This window comes from Mobula birostris, chromosome 17 (assembly GCF_030028105.1).
Source record: "Mobula birostris isolate sMobBir1 chromosome 17, sMobBir1.hap1, whole genome shotgun sequence".
In the NCBI taxonomy this organism is placed as follows: domain Eukaryota; kingdom Metazoa; phylum Chordata; class Chondrichthyes; order Myliobatiformes; family Myliobatidae; genus Mobula; species Mobula birostris.
Genome location: NC_092386.1, coordinates 45,325,964 through 45,343,655, shown reverse-complemented (window position 1 = coordinate 45,343,655; position 17,692 = coordinate 45,325,964). Strand labels below are relative to the sequence as shown.

Here is a 17,692-nt window from a genome sequence, read left to right as displayed (position 1 = left end):
ATTTCCTAATAGATGATCAGGCTTAGACCCTTCCCTTGTAGTATTGTCTACACGTTACGAGTGAAACCATTCTTGGGCATACTTAACAAATTTTGACTCATCTAATCCTTTAGCATTAAGACAATCCTATCAATGTTACAGAACTTAAAATTACCTACAATTACAACCTTATTATTTTTATGTTTATCAGTAATTTCTCTACATAAGCACTCCTCTAAATCCCATTGATCATTGGGGTGCCTTTAGTGTGATCCCATTGTAGTTCCACTTCCCTGTTTTTATTTCTAAGTTCTTCCCATATGACCTCGGTGAACATTCCTCTTCAAGTATTGCCTTAATATTTTCCCTAATTAATACTGCAACTGCTGCCACCTATGTCATGCTAGAAACATTACCACCTTCAATGGTGAACTGCCAATTTTGCCCATCTCTCAGTTATACTTCCATAATGCCTATAATGTCACATTTCCATGTGCTGATCTGTGCTCTAAATCTATCTGCCTTACCTGGAGTGTCTTGCATTGAAGTAAATATAGTTTAGTCTATTAGACTTTCCATGCTATCAGTCATGCCCTTGTGTGTCCTTTTTCATCTGATACATACTACTTTGGGGCCACCCTGTCACCAGACTAGTTTATAGGTCGTAGCTGTTCTTGAACCTGTTAGTGTGAGTCCAGAGGCTCTTGTACCTTCTACCTGATGGTAGAAGCGAGAAAAGAGCATGGCCTGGGTGATGAGGATCTTTGATGCTGCTTTTCTACGGCAATGTTTCAAGTAGATGTGCTGAATGGCTGGAAGGGATTTACTCGTGATGCATTGGGATCCGTTTTCCACTCAAAGGCAGTAGTGTTCCCATACCAGGCTGTAATGCAGCCAATCAGTACACTTTCCACCAGACATCTCTTAGAAATTGGCCAAGGATTTTGCTGACATGCCAAATCTCCACAGACTCCTGAGGAAGTAGAGGCACTGTCGTATTTTCTTTGCAATTATATTAATATGATGTGTCTAGGACAGTTCTTGAATTTTTAGTTTTTCATGCTTTATAATTTTTCCTCTTTTTTGGGTTCTACTGTGAAAAAAGGAGCATTTGATTCACAATTAATAATCCTCAGTTAAATTGATCAAAATTGCTGGTTGTAATACTCATTTATGTGAACTAAGGGTTGGGGACTGAATACTTTTACAAGGCACAACATGCTCGAGGCCAGCTTCTGTCCTGCTCCCGCTGTGACTTGAATGAACCTCTCAGACAGATGATGCACTCTTGATCTCCCAACCTAGCTCGTCGTGGCCCTTGCACTTCATTTGTCTCTCTGCACTGCATTTTCTCTGTAATTGTAGCACTATATTTTACATTTTGTTTTCTTTTTATCACTTTGATATACTTATCGAAAACTTTCCACTGTATCTCTATGTATGGCAGTAATAAATCATTTCCAGTTCCAATTCCCAGAATTCACTCGCTGCCATGTCCTTCTCCGAAGTAAATACATACAAGCAATATTCACTTAATACCTCATTCCTTTACCATAGTTCCATACATCGGTTACCATGTTGGTCCTTAATAGGACTTACTACTTGCCTGCCCCTCCAGGTGGTCACCCATTCTATCTGGATAAACTTGTGATGTGACCACCTCCTTGGAATTCCTATCTAGAACAATCCCTACCTGCTGTATGCCCCTCAGTAAGTCTAGTTGTCGCTCCAACCAATCCAAGTTGTTTGAGAGAAGCTGTCAGGGACACCTGACTTCTCCCTGTTCTTCCATATTTGTTTTAGGTGGAGCATCTCATTAAACTGACTGTTATTTCTACCTTTTAAGATTGTATTGGGTTAAAATAAATGAAAAGGATAGACCTTGACTTCCCATACTCTGTCACCACTCAGCTTCCTCACAAAAAATTTCCCTTGTCAAAGCTGCTGAAATTAGGTCTCAAGCACAGCACTTCCATCTCAAAGCAGACCTTCTCAAAATGGTTGCTCCATTGCCTGGTCTGCAGAGATTTTGTCTGTTGAAAACTGGTTCAAGAGTCTTTTAAACCAACTGCAATCTGTATAATAATTTGCCTCATGGTTCAATCTCCTTGCAGTTAAAACACCCATTTTCCCCCCGGCTCCTGAGGATGTTTTTATTCCTCACAGGGATATTGATGTTCTTTAATGATGTGATATTGCTAAAGTGCTCGATTAAAAATTAATGTACCATTAATAATAAATGATATTCATTTAGAAAATCATCCTTTGACTGTATTTATTTTTGCTTTTCTTGTGAAAATTTAATGGAACTCTTCAATCTCATCATTTCTCATTTTTAATTGTGGGTACTTAAAAATATATTAAGAGCTTGGAAATATAATGGATGGCATGTAAATACAGTGTAAAATTATCAGCAATTTAGTATTCATATTGTTTTCTCATTGTTTCTACCACATATAACATTATCATAAAGTTGTCAGCATTGACTCAGTGTCAACACCCAACTCTGACTCAGAAAGCAGGGGATCTAATCCACTTCTGGGATTTAATCAAGGCTGAGAAATCAGTGCAGCACCAAATGGGTACTGGTCTATTTAAAAGTTGCTGGTGAATGCAGCAGGCCAGGCAGCATCTCTAGGAAGAGGTGCAGTCGACGTTTCAGGCCAAGACCCTTCGTCAGGACCAACTGAAGGAAGAGCTCTCTTCCTTCAGTTAGTCCTGACGAAGGGTCTCGGCCTGAAACGTCGACTGCACCTCTTCCTAGAGATGCTGCCTGGCCTGCTGCGTTCACCAGCAACTTTTATGTGTGTTGCTTTCATTTCCAGCATCTGCAGAATTCCTGTTGTTTACTGGTCTATTTAAAGTGATTTCTTCTGATTAGGTATAAAACATCAGTTAAACTTTGAATTCGATGTAAAAGAGCCTGGCATACAAATATGTAACATTCCCGAAGTAGTGCGTGTGGAGGAAAGGGGATGGACAGAGTAATTTAATAAAAGGGTTCCAGGTGACTCAGAAATATGTTTTGCTCAGATTCTGTTGCAAGATGGAAGGGATTTGAGATGATTTGGTGGCTGGTTCAGTTGCTGAAAAGAGTTAGGAGCAGCACTTATTCTATCCCAGCTATGGTCTGACGAATATCTCATGCTAAATTTCTACAAAAAATATTATTTTTCATATGAATTATTCTACAATTCTCTTAAATCAAAGAGATCAAAATAAGATTTATAATATGACAAAAGATTTGAAATACTTTATATTGCATGATAAGATTGGCCTTAACTTTAAAGCTAGTTTTTGTGAGTTTGAGTAATAGTGGTATTTGGAGACCTATTCTATACTAGTTTAATTTCCTTTGCTACGTTGAAGCTCACCCCACTAATTTTGTCTTCTCTGTCCTATTGTGAGAGCGTAGTTGTGAAATCTATGATCTAGGTTTGCCTCTTGAACTTGTTCTTTACCTGTGTTTTCGATAAGTTTGCTAAAACAAGTGCTGTTCACTTCTGGCACACACGTTTTCTTCCATTTCAAAAGTAGATAAGTAACTTAAGTCAGTTCCATGTATACCCAAAACTTGGAAACTCAAATGGCTCGTGATATCCTTCCTGCTATTTTCCTGTGTAGCACTGTGAATTCACATGTTTTCTACCAAGTAGCACGATCCATAAAATAAAAACAATTGGTTAAAAAATAACTGAATCAGACAGAGAAATGCTAGCAAAAATTACTAAGGAATATTATTCTAGGGACAGAATAGAACAGAGGAATTACGAAAAAAGAATGGAACAGGAAAAGAAAGAGAAATAGACTGTTGGAGGCCAAAGGGGATGTGTGGTGGGGAGGAAATTTATGAATAGCCTTTATCACCTAAACCTTTACATACTGATGCCTGCTCCTAGCAGCACTCAAGATAATTAAAAGTCTTGTGTCAGACCACAAGGTTATTAAAAGCCTTGGGAAACCACTGCTTTCTGTCAGACACCAAGATTAACTCACACTGATTCTGAAGGCCAAACTGTGTTGCTGCTAAATGTCAGTTATACCTCGAGCTGAGCCACCTTGTGCTTCGTAGGCTTTTATTAAGAAAAAAGTGAGAGACTAAAAAATATTGAACCTGAAGGCCAGGGAAGGTTGTGTCTTGCATCTAGTATATGATTTTACTTTCTCAACACCTGCTTTAATTCTGTTAAAATCTCTCTTATCAAAGCATGAGTTACTAGACCTAGTTGATACTATGATCCCCCGTATGCAATTACTACAGTTGATCAGTATCTACGGTATAATTTGTGCAAATGAAAATTCATTAGGATTCCTACATTTATCATAATCTAAAATATTGCTGGATGTCTGTATATAAGGTCATAAGATAGAAGAACAGAATTGGGCTATTTGGCCCATCGAAAATGTTCTGCCATTCAATCGCGGTTGATTTATTATCTTTTTCAATCCCATTCTCCTACCCTAAATTTTGATGCCCTTACTAATCAAGAACCTATCAACTTCTGTTTTGAATACATCCAATGAATTCCACAAATGCACCACCCTCTGGCTAAAGAAATTCTTCCTCATCTTTGTTTTAAAGGGACTTCCTTCTATTCTGAGGCAGTGCCCCCCGGTCCTGGGCTCCCCCGCTATAGGAAACATCCTCTTTGTGTCCACTCTATCTAGGTTTTCAGTATTCGGAAGGTTTTAGTCATAGTCATACTTTATTGATCCTGGGGGAAATTGGTTTTCGTTACAGTTGCATCATAAATAATAAATAGTAGTAGAACCATAAATAGTTAAATAGTAGTACGTAAATTATGCCAGTAAATTATGAAATAAGTCCAGGACCAGCCTATCGGCTCAGGGTGTCTGACTCTCCAAGGGAGGAGTTGTAAAGTTTGATGGCCACAGGCAGGAATGATGCTCCGTGCTGCATCTCGGTGGAATGAGTCTCTGGCTGAATGTACTCCTGTGCCCACCCAGTACATTATGTAGTGGATGGAAGACATTGACCAAGATGGCATGCAACTTGGACAGCATCCTCTTTTCAGACTCCACCGTGAGAGAGTCCAGTTCCATCCCCACAACATCACTGGTCTTACGGATGAGTTTGTTGATTCTGTTGGTGTCTGCCGTCCTCAGCCTGCTGCCCCAGCACACAACAGCACACATGATGGCACTGGCCACCACAGACTCATAGAACATCCTCAGCATTGTCTGGCTGAGATTCCCCCTACTTCTAAACTTTTGCAAGTACAGGCCCAGAGTCATTAATTGCTCTTCATACCCTTTCATTGCCAAAATCATTTTAGTGAACCTCTTTTGAACCCTCTCCATTTTAGGCATATTCTTTCTTAGATGAGGGGCTCACAGTACTCCGTGCAATCTGACCAATGCATTATAAGGCCTCAGTATTACATCCCTGAGTTTATATTCTAATCCTTTGAAAATGAATGCTAACAATGTTGACACCATGTTGGGTTCAGTAGTACTGTTGAACACTAGCAAGAAATGGGGTGGTGGCTGAAACTCAAGAAAGTTGCCCAGATCAAATATAGACAGAGTATGAAAATTGGCAGAAAGGTGATAAAGTGAAATTGTTTTAAACTTTTGCTCATCCGTAATAAATTGCTACATTTGTAGATTTTTTAAAATATCTGTATGAACAGATGGAAAAATATAATAACATACTAGCATTCTTTAACAAAGTATTATTTACAGTGGTCCTCCAAAATTGATGGCAAATGTTGCATTCTTTTAATGTATGCAATCCCAGCTCTTCATACTCAAACATTAAATTGTGGCTTGTGATTTGGCATGAATAATTTATAGTCTCCAAGCCCACACAGAAATCATCAAAAGCAAATCCATAAACTACGCTTGGTAAAATATATTCCTTTTGTACAGATTCCAAAGATAGCATTGTGGAATGAATTAACATACCTTTTAATATAAGTGTGTGCCAAACTCAATATTGAAAATTAATCTGAAATGGAACGAATTGGATGCTGAACTTTAAGTGAAGTAATCTCCTTCCTTGGCAATGCAGTATTCTGCCACGTTTGAGATTATCTGGTAAACTGATTTTGTTACAGTGCTTAGATTATTGTCAGGAATGTACCCAATTTTTTCCCACAATGTGAAATAGTAATTCCATTTTGCAAAATATATTGCATGATTTTAACTTCATTGGGATGTAATAGGAACAATTATGTACTAAAACTTTAAATACATTTTAATTTTTAAAAATCTAGTACAAAATATGATTGTCTAGTACTTTAAATATTATCCTGCGCAAAAAGCTGTAATCAGTTAAGCAGAGTGAATACTCACAGCTATACATAGACCTCTACTTACTTATACAGATATTAGACTATAGGCAAAAGTATTTATAACTTTATAATGAGGAGTGACACATAGAGTTTGAAAAATATCCATTGAAATGTGATATGGGAAGAAATCATAATCACAGAAAAATAAAAGATTCTAAGAGCATTAATTTTGGAATTTTAATCAACTTTTTAGTGGTAGAAGTCTTTACACCAAAACTAGCTATAATTCAGTAGTGCTTAGTAATTTCAGTCCCATTCTCCTACTCCCAGTCTGACTTTGTTTTGGTCTCTTTAACAGTTCCTACAAGAACCAATGTTAGCTGGAGGAAGAGCATCTTGTGTTCTTACGACAAATTCCCAGCCTGCTGGACCAACATGAATTGAACAATTTCACATTACCCTCCTTTCAATTTGTAGTAGAACTGGCCACTTCTAGTGCAAGCTCATCAACATGTAATAGTAGCTGATTTTCTTTGCCTGCAGTTACTGCCAGACTTGCAGAATACGTCCTATGTTCTATTTTAATTCAGGTTTTCAACAATGACGGTATCCTGTACCCAGAAGTTCTATCATATTTATTTCTAATCTCCTTCAATTCTTCCAGACAGATTAACTCTTTTCAAACCATCTCCAGCCTCACGATCTTCTCTACGTCGAAACTCTTCTGCAGCTTATTGTCTCATTTTTACTAATGTTGATGAAAGATAATCAGTTTGCATAATTAGCTCTGCAGATCCTTTCTGGCCTGCTGAGTAATTGCATAACATTCTGTTTTTATTTTGGGTTTCTAGCATCTGCAGCGTAAGTTTTTGGTTAGAACCTAGTGTTGTGGAAATCAGATCCACCTATGGCCTCACCCCCATTGATTGCCGGAATCTCTTCAAGTCTGATCACCTTAGGTGATTCCCTGGCTCTAATCTTTCACTGAGCAACACAACAAATTTCACATCAGTGATAATAAATCTGATTATGATTCTTCTCATTTTCATTTATCCCAAGTAAATATTTTCTACCTGGCCTGATAACTGGTTCCGAATGCATTTTTGTTTTGTGTTGCCCCAAAGCTAAGAAGCACTTTAGTGCTATATTTTTTGATGAAGGTTTGAGTTTGATGAGTGTGGCTTTGCATTCTAGGAGGATTGAATGTGAAAATTGTGGAGGCTTTGGAAGAGTGTCGGGATGAGAGAACGTTTGAGGACAATGTCTTTTAAGGCAGTTGGTGTTGTACAGTGAGGCTTGAACTTATTGTTTTTACGATCCAAATGTATCATAGATGCTGTTTCCTAATAATGTACCTGAATTTGTGTTTGGAAGTTACAGCAAGATTATGTACTTGTTTTAGATTGGGGTAGCAAAACATCTTTCTTCTCTGAGTGGGACAAATGCTCACTGCAGAACTTCTGAGGTGCCGCTTAGGCATTAACTTTACAGAACTGTGTGTTTGATTTTTTGGTAGGCCCTACATTTTGGAAATATTTTGACAGAATTGAACACTTTCGAAGGGTTTAGAATGGATAATGTTTGATGATGAGAGTGACAAATAAGATGAAAATAAACATGATTGGTAGCCAGATACAGAAGAATGTAGAGGAACAGAATGATTCAGAATTATCTCAACAGATTTTTGAAAATAGGGGGGTTGATAGTGAAGCATTTCATATCCCAGCCTTTATCAGCCAAAGCATAGAATATGAAAGTGGAAGTTATGCTAAAGCTACATAGAACTAGCAAAACCATTGCAGAATACAGTACAGTTCATGTCATCAAACTACACTAAGGATTCTGCCTGCTCTGGATCTTTTCATTTTGAATTGCTGACAAGACATCAACTGTCTCGACTTCAGCACTCCTCTCCCCCTCGAACTTTAACCCTCTGAACACACTGCCTTCCACTCTCAATCCCAACTTTACCATCAAAGCCGCTGACAAAGGGGTTGCTGTTGTAGTGTAGTGCACTGACCTCTACCTTGCTGAAACTCTCAGCTGCCTCCTCGTACCTAACCCCAACCTCGACCATCAGAAAACTGTCTCCGACACCATCACTGACCTCATCAACTCTGGAAAGCTCTCATCCACTGCCACGAAACTCATACTTCTCTTACCCCACACTGCTCACTTCTACCTCCTACCCAAGATCCAGACTGGACTGTCCAGGTAGGCCTATTTTCTCTGTCTGCTCCTGCCTTACTGAACTTGTGTCCTCATATCTCAATTCCATTCTATCCCCTTGGTTCAGTCCCTTCCCAAATACATCTGTGATAGTTCTCATGCCCTCGATCTGCTCGGTAACTTTCAATTCCCTGGCCCTGACCTCCTCAATTTCACCATGGATGTTCAGTCTCTAAACACTTCTATCCTCCATCAAGAAGGCCTCAAAGCTCCCTGCTTCTTTCTTAACAAAAGAACTAACCAATTCCTCACCACCACAACCCTCCTCCATCTGGCACAACTGGTCCTCGCCCTCAACAATTTTCCTTTGGCTCCTCCCACTTTCTCCAAACCTGAGGGGTAGCCATGGGCATTCCCATGGGCCTTAGCTATGCCTGCCTCACTACGTAGAATAGTCCATGTTCAAAGCCTTCCCTTGTTATACTCCCCAACTCTTCCTCCGCTACATTGGTGCTACTTCATGCATCTGTGCTGAGCTCATCATTTTTTTAAATCAATTTTGCCTCTAACTTCCACCCTGCCCTTAAATTTACTCGGTCCACCTCTGACACCTCCCTCCCCTTTCTCCATATCTCTATCTCCATTTCTGGAGACCAGCTATCAACTGACATCTTTTATAAACGTACTGATTCCCAACATTATCACGAGTATACCTCTTCCCACCCTATCTCCTGTAAAAATGCTATTTCCCTTTCTCAGTTTCTTCGCCTCCACCACATCTGTTCAAAGGATGCAAATTTCCATTCCAGGACACCAGAGATGTCCTCCTTCATTAAACAACAGGGTTTCCCTCCCTCTACTATTGATGCTGTCCTCACCAGCGTCTCCTCCATTTCCCGAACACCCGCACTCACCCCATCTTCCTGGCTGGCATAATAGTGATAGAGTCCCTCTTGTCCTCACCTACCGTCCCATCAGCCTCTGCATCCAACACATTATCCTCTACAACTTGCACCATCTCCAAGGGGATCCTACCACTAAACATATTCATAACTCCTCCCCCCACCTCCACTTTCTGCAGGGATTGCTCCTCCACGATTCCCTTGTCCGTTTCTCCCTCCCCACTAATCTCCTTCCTGGCACTTATTCTTGCAAGTGGCCGAAGTGCTACATCTGCTCATATTCTTCCTCCCTCACCTCCATTCAGGACCCTGAACAGTCCTTCCAGGCGAGGCAATAACTGCTGAGTTGTCTAATGTGTCTGGCGCTCCCGATGCAGCCTCCTCTACATGAGTGAGGCCCATGGTAAATTGGGCAACTGCTCCAAGTGCCAAAAGCGAAACGTCCCAGTGGCTGAACATTTTAATTCTGATTCCCATTCTTGGTCTGACGTGTTGGTCCATGTCCTTCTCTAATGCCAAGATGAGGCCATCCTCAGGGTGGAGGAGCAACACCTTATATTCTGTCTAGGTAGCCTCCAACCTGATGACATGAATATTGATTTCTCCTTTCGGTAAACAAATTCACCCTCCCCTCCTCTATTTCCCACTCAGACCTTTTACCTCTTCCCACCTGCCTATTACTTCCCCCGGGTTCCCTCCTCCTTCCCTTTCTCCTAGGGTACACTCTCTTCTCCTATAAGATTCCTTCTCCTCCAGCCCTGACCTTTACCAACCACCTGGTTTCACTTATTACCTTACAGCCAGCCTCTTTCTCCTTCCCCGATGTTTTTATTCTGACATCTTCCCCCTTCCTTCTCAGTCCTGAAGAAGGATCTTGGCCTGAAACATCAACTATCTATTCACTTCCATAGATGCTGCCTGACTTGTTGAGTTCCTACAGCATTTTGTGTGTGTTGCTACAGTAAGGATATGATGACATCAGGAACAGTGCAGATGAGATTCACAAGTACACTACCTTGGATGGGGAATTATAATTTTGGGCTGAGGCTGTCAGCTGGTCATCTAGTTCTGGTATGGATACAATAATACAAAGAACTGCTTCTTGTGCTATGAATTTCAAGGATTCTTGAGAATACAATATATTTATTTGAATACTAACTAATGAACACAATTAAAATTTTTGATAAGTAAATTTTTGTCCATGAAAAACATTTAATTTATGAAATAAATTTTTGTTCTATCACATTTATATACTAATTCTTTAACGTAGCTGAAAATTGGGAACAGTCTCTTCATATTAATTTATGCTGCTGTTGTGCTTCAAAAATGAACTGGCATCATGCTGCTTTAGAGGCTAGAGCTAATTTCCAGTGGAATTGCAACGGTTGTTGAAAACTACAGATTCATCTACAGATAATATGTTCCTTAACGAAAAGCAGTAATAAAACCCAGCAGCACACCAAGTTAGAGACCAAAATATTTATTACTAAAGACACAAATGGAAATAATGAGGCCAGACAATTTTCATGCACCGCATTGTTCTTGCTGGTCATGTGATGATGGGTAGATTAGTCTCTGAAGCAAACTTTGTAGTCATCAGATTGCTTGAATGAACACCACAGTGAGTGTAAAAAGTGAGTATTTTAACTACGTATTATATAGTAAACTTTGTTTTAATCATCCTTTTCTAGTACTGGTAAAAATGTTTCTTACATGGAATTTTCTTCTATTCTACTGCTGCATCTTGTGCCATGGATGGAAAAGGTTTAGAGGGATATGGGCCAAACTGAAGCAAATGTGTCCACCTTGGATAGACATCTTGGTTGACATAGACATGTTCAGCCGAAGGGCACGTTTCTGTACTGTGTACCTCTATGACTCTAAGAACAGAAGAGACAGAAAGAAGCCATTCAAGTCCTGTCGAAGGGTTTCGGCCCCAAATGTCGACAGCTTATTCCCATCCATAGGCACTGCTTGAACTGCTGAGCTCCTCCAGCATCTTGTGCGTCCTAGTCTAGATTTAAAGTATCTGCACTACCTCCTGTGATCATTCAACTCCCTGTGCTTTTTTTTGGTTCAATATCCCATATCATGTGCAGTGGTGCTTATTACAGCTGGCCCACTGCATCACAGGAGAATTGTGTTTCTAAACAGTATTCTGTAACAAAGTCAGGATCAGGTTTAATATTAGTGGTATATGTTGTGAAATTTGTTGCTTTTTGGCATCAGTACATTGCAATACATAATAATAAAGGAAGCTATAAATTACAATAAGTACTGTATATATAAAAAAATTAAATTAGTGCAAAAAAGGAAAAAAAAAGTGAGATGGTCAGGAGTTCATGGTCCATTCAGAAATCTGATGGCAAAGGAAAAGAAGCTGTTCTTGAAAGGTTGACCTTGTACCTTCAGGCTACTATACCTCCTCTTTGATGGTAGGACTAAGAAGAGGGTATGTTCTGGATGATGGGGATCCTGAATGATGGAGGCATCACCTCTGGAAGGTGTCCCTGATGATAAGAAGGCCGGTGCCCATGATGGAGCTGGCTGAGTTTATAATTTTCTGCAGCAGCCCCTCCATACCAGACAGAGATGCAACCAATTAAAATACTCTCGACAGTATATCTGTGGAAATTTGTAAGAGTCTTTGGTGACGTACCAAGTCTCCTCAAACTCTAAATGAAATATAGCCACTGTTGTGCTTTATTTGTAACTGCAGCAATACGTTGAGCCCAGGATCAGTCGTCTGGAACATTAAGCTGTGCCACCTGCAAGTTGAATACATTACATTACTTACATTAAGCAATCTTCAGTTCATTTATCTTGACTTGGGTTTAGTTTATTTTTAAGTGTATGAAAGCATCTTGTTTTCTACAATTTTTAATGATTGCTTCTGAATGTCAAAAAAGATTCGGAAAGGTTTCAACAGCTTTGGCAGGTAACCATGCCATATGATTGGCCATATTCTGGTTATTTTCAGCATTTTTGTGAGTGCACTACTCATACCTCTGAATGTGAATAGCCTAGACACTGAGCTGGGCCTCCACAGGTTAAAGTTGGAGGCATCTTTGTATGATGTAGTGTCATCACACCGAATTTCGAGGTGAGTAGTCCAGGGCTCGAATCCAGCCGGCTCCTTGTATGATTTCGGCCTGTGTGGATTGAGCGTCGAGCTAGCAACTCGGCCTCGTAAAAAAGCAGACAGAAGTGCTAAAGAAATGGCAAGGTTACCACAAAGCATGGAATGGAACAACAACAACAATCTTTGTATGATAAGCTGCTGTCAGGAGGTCTATACCAGGCAATTATGTAAATTCAGGTCCATTATTTTCAGCCCATGAAGCCACCAAAGCTGTTTAGCCCTTCTGCTGTTATGCTACAACTGAGATTAGTCTATTTAGAACAAATGCAGGACTGGGTGTCAAGCTTCTGGTTTTTATGGCTCTACCTATGACCAGAAGCTGTTGCAGAAAACTACTGGGGCAGCTAGCAATATTGCCGTTCTGGAAAAACTTCCTTTTTTTTTCTGCCATCATGTAATCAAAAAGGTTGGCCTATGGGCTGATTAAGTTTGCAACCATTTTGTTATTCTTCCCTTCTTTCCTGCATCCTGCAGTCTTTTGCTCCTTACCATTGAGTCTGCACCCATTGAATCAAATAGTGCATTTAAACCAATATCCAACCCATTTATCCCAAGTTGGAGTTGCATGTTCAGTTTTAGGCATTATACTCTAGGCGGGATGTGGTGGGATATGAAAGAGTTTTACCAGAAGGTTTCCAGGAATTATAATTTAGTGGATAGACTGGAAAACACATCCTCCTTTGACAAAGCAGTACAGAAGCAATTTAGATGATGTACTAAAAAGAGACAGGGTTTCAACTAAGTGACTGAAGCAAAACTGTTTCTAGTGGCTGGCAGCTTGGTAACCAAAGGCCATATTTAAGATAATTGCCAAATAAAACTGTAAAGATCATGTGAAATGGTTTCCATTTAGTTATAATATAAAATCAAAGTGTGATTGCTAATTAATAGCATTATGATGACAAAGTTTGTGTTAGGAAACCTGAAGAACCATCAATAGAATTAAGTATATTTTGGAAGGAATTTGTACGTCAGCATTCAGAATACACTTTGATCTCATCTGTCTGAAGTGGACTTCAATTCATTCTTCAAATGTAAAAGACAGGAGACCAAACCTATTCAGGGGAAGTATAATCTTAATTGTGTTTTTTCCTCAAAATTTTGACTTCAAATGGATATATTCTGGCTTTCTCTGTATATTTTATTTAAGTTGGAATACATTTGTTTTTTTTGCCTTCACTAAAGCACTACTTGTACTTTCTGCATTAATCCATTACACCTGAGTGATTATGTTTTGGGTAAATTTTATTCTGTGTTCTTAATATGTGCCCTGCACATTTACATTCTGGCAGTTTTGTTTTGAGAGAGTAGGTTTATGTTTCATGGGTGTTAGGCCACTTTGTGTAAAGTTGCAATGTATTAATAAAGTTAAGTACTGTAAATAGTCATAGTCATACTTTATTGATCCCGGGGGAATAAGGAAAACTTTTGTAGATCTAAGTGGCTGATCTCACTGCTCTTGACAGTCCTGGAACTGATTGGCAAGACTCCTGAGCAATATTAGATGGCAAGAAGAATGAGTCAGAACAAATCCTGGCCAACCCTTCTAGGAATCTTGGACAGTTGGCAATGCCCCACCACAGCTTTGCAATCTGTCAAAACTGTCAGCTCTTCCAGTATTTCTGAATGTTGCTGACAATCAGAAGTTTAAAAACTTTAATAACTAAAACAATTGAAATAATTGAGTTATAAAAATCACTAAAATACTAAATATTTTTAAAATGCTAAAGACTTCAAATAAAACAAATGAATTTCTTGATCAGACCTTACAGTCTCTATTTAAAAAAAACAGGCTTTCAGATCTTTTTCTAATTTGGACCTCAAATTTCCCATTGTAGCTGTTGGGGAAAACTTGAAAAGACTGCACTGTTACTGGACTCCGAGGCAGAACTAGTGCAATAGGTTTGTGATTTCAACATTTGCACAACACCTAGAAATTACTAACACTTACAATGAAAATTGGTCAGTATGGACTGTTGGAACCTAGCAAAAGGTCATTCTATTCAGAATTTGATAGTCAGCCCTCATGGAAAATTTGATTTATAGCCAGGCAGCAACAAGCACCAATTAATGGGCATGGGTTGGAACTGACATCTATATTTTTGAAAATAGCTTTTTGATTTTATTAAGGAACTGTCTTGGTTGCACGGTTCCTCACAGGAACTGAACATGGGAGCTGACAATTAGCAAGACAGATGCATTCCATTTCAGATCAAATGGGAAGAATTATTCAAGTCTGCATTGATAGGGAGTAAATGGATTTTATGTTACTTTGGAGGTTGAGGGTAGTAAAAGAATCTGTATATTCTAATTTACCAACATTTTTAGACCCCAGTCTTTTGGTACTTTGTCGATGTTAAATCTGAGGTTGGTGTGCCAATTACTGTTTGAAATGTCCATGAAGCTCTTGATCTGTATGATTTTGGTGGGAGTTTTGAAGAAAGATAGAAGTAGCAGACACGAGAAAATCTGCAGATGTTGGAAATTCAAGCAACACACACAAAATGCTGGTGGAACGCAGCAGGCCAGGCAACATCTATAGGAAGAGGTACAGACGACGTTTCGGGCCAAGACCCTTCGTCAGGACTAACTGAAAGAAGAGATAGTAAGAGATTTGAGAGTGGGAGGGGGAGATCCGAAATGATAGGAGAAGACAGGAGGGTGAGGGATGAAGCTAAGAGCTGGATTGCTCCCTTTGCGACTCCCTTGTCCATTTGTTCCCCCATCCCTCCCCACTGATCTCCCTCCTGGCACTTATCCTTGTAAGCGGAACAAGTGCTACACCTACCCTTACACTTCCTCCCTCACCACCATTCAGGGCCCCAGACAGTCCTTCCAGGTGAGGCGACACTTCACCTGTGAGTCGGCTGGTGTGATATACTGCGTCCGGTGCTCCCAGTGCGGCCTTCTATAGGTGAGTCCCGATGCAGACTGGGAGACTGTATCGCTGAACACCTACACTCTGCCTGCCAGAGAAAGCAGGATCTCCCAGTGGCCACACATTTTAATTCCACATCCCATTCCCATTCTGAGATGTCAATCCACAGCCTCCTCTACTGTCAAGATGAAGCCACACTCAGGTTGGAGGAACAACACCTTATATTCTGTCTGGGTAGTCTCCAACCTGATAGCATGACATTAATTTCTCTAACTTCCGTTAATGCCCCCCTCCCCTTCTCACGCCAACCCTTATTTATTCATTTATTCCCCCCCCGCCACACTTTTTTTCTCTCTCTGTCCCTCTCACGATCACTCCTTGCCTGCTCTCCATTTTCCTCTGGGCTCCCCTCCCCCTTTCTTTCTCCCTAGGTCTCCCATCCCATGATCCTCCCCCTTCTCCAGCTCTGTATCCCTTTTGCCAATCAACTTTCCAGCTCTTAGGTTCACCCCTCCCCCTCCTATCTTCACCTATCATTTCGGATCTCCCCTCCTCCTCCCCCCACTTTCAAATCTCTTACTATCTCTTCTTTCAGTTAGTCCTGATGAAGGGTCTTGGCCCGAAACGTTGACTGTACTACTTCCTATAGGTGCTGCCTGGCCTGCTGCATTCCACCAGCATTTTGTGTGTGTTGCTAGAAGTAGCAACTTTTTTTTTCTGCAAAAGATTCCCAATCATTGTGCAGAGTTACAGTAAAGAGTTGGAAATATGCCCGAAATTCTCTACCAATATGTCGATGCATCTGGATTTATTTGCAAGTCAATAATATGTTAAGAGCTTAACTCTTTTTAGTTAAATACCTTGAAAAAAATTTAGAGTTTTAAAAAGATTGATCTGTAAAAAGTTCAGGCATTTTGCTGCTTAACATACAATTTACAAGGTATTGCTAAATAATTGAAGTTATAAGCATACTTAAGTATTATTTTTTGAAATTCAGCAGTCTGTCAGTCAGTTTGGCATCATTTCTGCAGTCATAGTCACCATTTTCAGCACTAGTGGAAGAGTTAATGTGACATCAGTTTCTGGATGGGACTGAGATGATTTACATCTTTTGGAACTAGATTTACAATTTGTACTTGAGTATCAATAAGATTTTAAATCACATTCAAAAGGAATACAGTACTAATCTTATCTTTTTTATTCTTTTCTCATCCTTTTCCCTCTAACTAGGAGAAAGATCTTCCTGTCAGAGTCTGCAGTTATGAACTTATGGCTGCGTTATCTTCCTAGTCTAGAACAAGCTATTCTGCATCTTACTGAATCTTTGATGTCACATCCATGTACTTCTTTAGCAGAAGTTGAAGCTATTATAGCAGACTCGTTACTGGTAGGTCTTTTGATTAGAAACAACTTACAGATGTTCATTGGCAGGCTCAATTTATTCTCCTGTGAATTTGTATTAAATGATTTGGGAAGAATTTCAAATTGAATAACACTGAGAAGAATCACATTGTCAAAGACCAAGTTGGCATATCTGTAGCATGATGCCAACAGGAATTACAAGGGCAATGGAATGTGATAAGGATAATGGACTCGTCTTATATTGTATCATTCTATAATGGTGTAAATTATAATATGATACATCAGAGGTACACATATATCCTGCCTATGCTCACTTTTTAGAAAAACAAAACAATAGTTTGTCTCACTCCTCTGTACAATCTATTCAGTCTGCAGTTATTTTTTTCTATTCTATATGTACATATCCAGTTCCCTTCAGAAATTTGCTATAGAATCTGTTTCCATCACTATTTCAACTCAAAGCATAAAGCCATCTCCTTGAGAGCTGAACTCTTTTAGTTAAATATCTGAAAAAAAATTAGAGTTCAAGAGAATTTGAGCTTTTACCAGCTATTTCAAATTCGTGTCGTTTGAACTGTTAATGATGCTTATCAAAACCCCTTATAATTTTGAACATTTCTATTGGATCTCCATTTAATTACCTCTGCTTGACGAAGAATAATCAAAGTCTGTTCTCATGATTCTTTATCCCTGAATGTAATCCTAGTAAATTATTTCTGTGCCATCAGACTTGGCATTAGTGTTCATGCTCTATTGTCGCTTACTTACTAAATTCTTAATGTATGTTAGCCAAGTAATGATGATAAAACATTGGGAAGGAGCCTGTAATGAAGCATGAAGTTGTGTCATTCTGACAAATCTGAATGTCATTCTGAACAACATTCAGCAGGTTGTCAGTGATTAACTTCTGGTAAGATGGTGATGTGCTCAGAGGCAGTGGTTTCTATGGAGTCAACCAGTTATTGCCTTTTCTAAATGTATTTTTTACGATCGCAAGACCCTG

At 39.5% G+C, this 17,692-nt stretch overlaps 1 protein-coding gene across 7 annotated transcripts in view; it reads left to right on the top strand.

The window, feature by feature from the left end:
* Positions 1–17,692, top strand: part of fancc (FA complementation group C) — a 183,359-nt gene that overhangs the window by 101,213 nt on the left and 64,454 nt on the right. For all 7 annotated transcript variants that reach the window (XM_072281638.1, XM_072281635.1, XM_072281639.1 and 4 more), the window contains exon 8: positions 16,558–16,714. In XM_072281638.1, the coding sequence (XP_072137739.1) occupies positions 16,558–16,714 (157 nt within the window). The remainder of the gene's footprint in view (positions 1–16,557; positions 16,715–17,692) is intronic.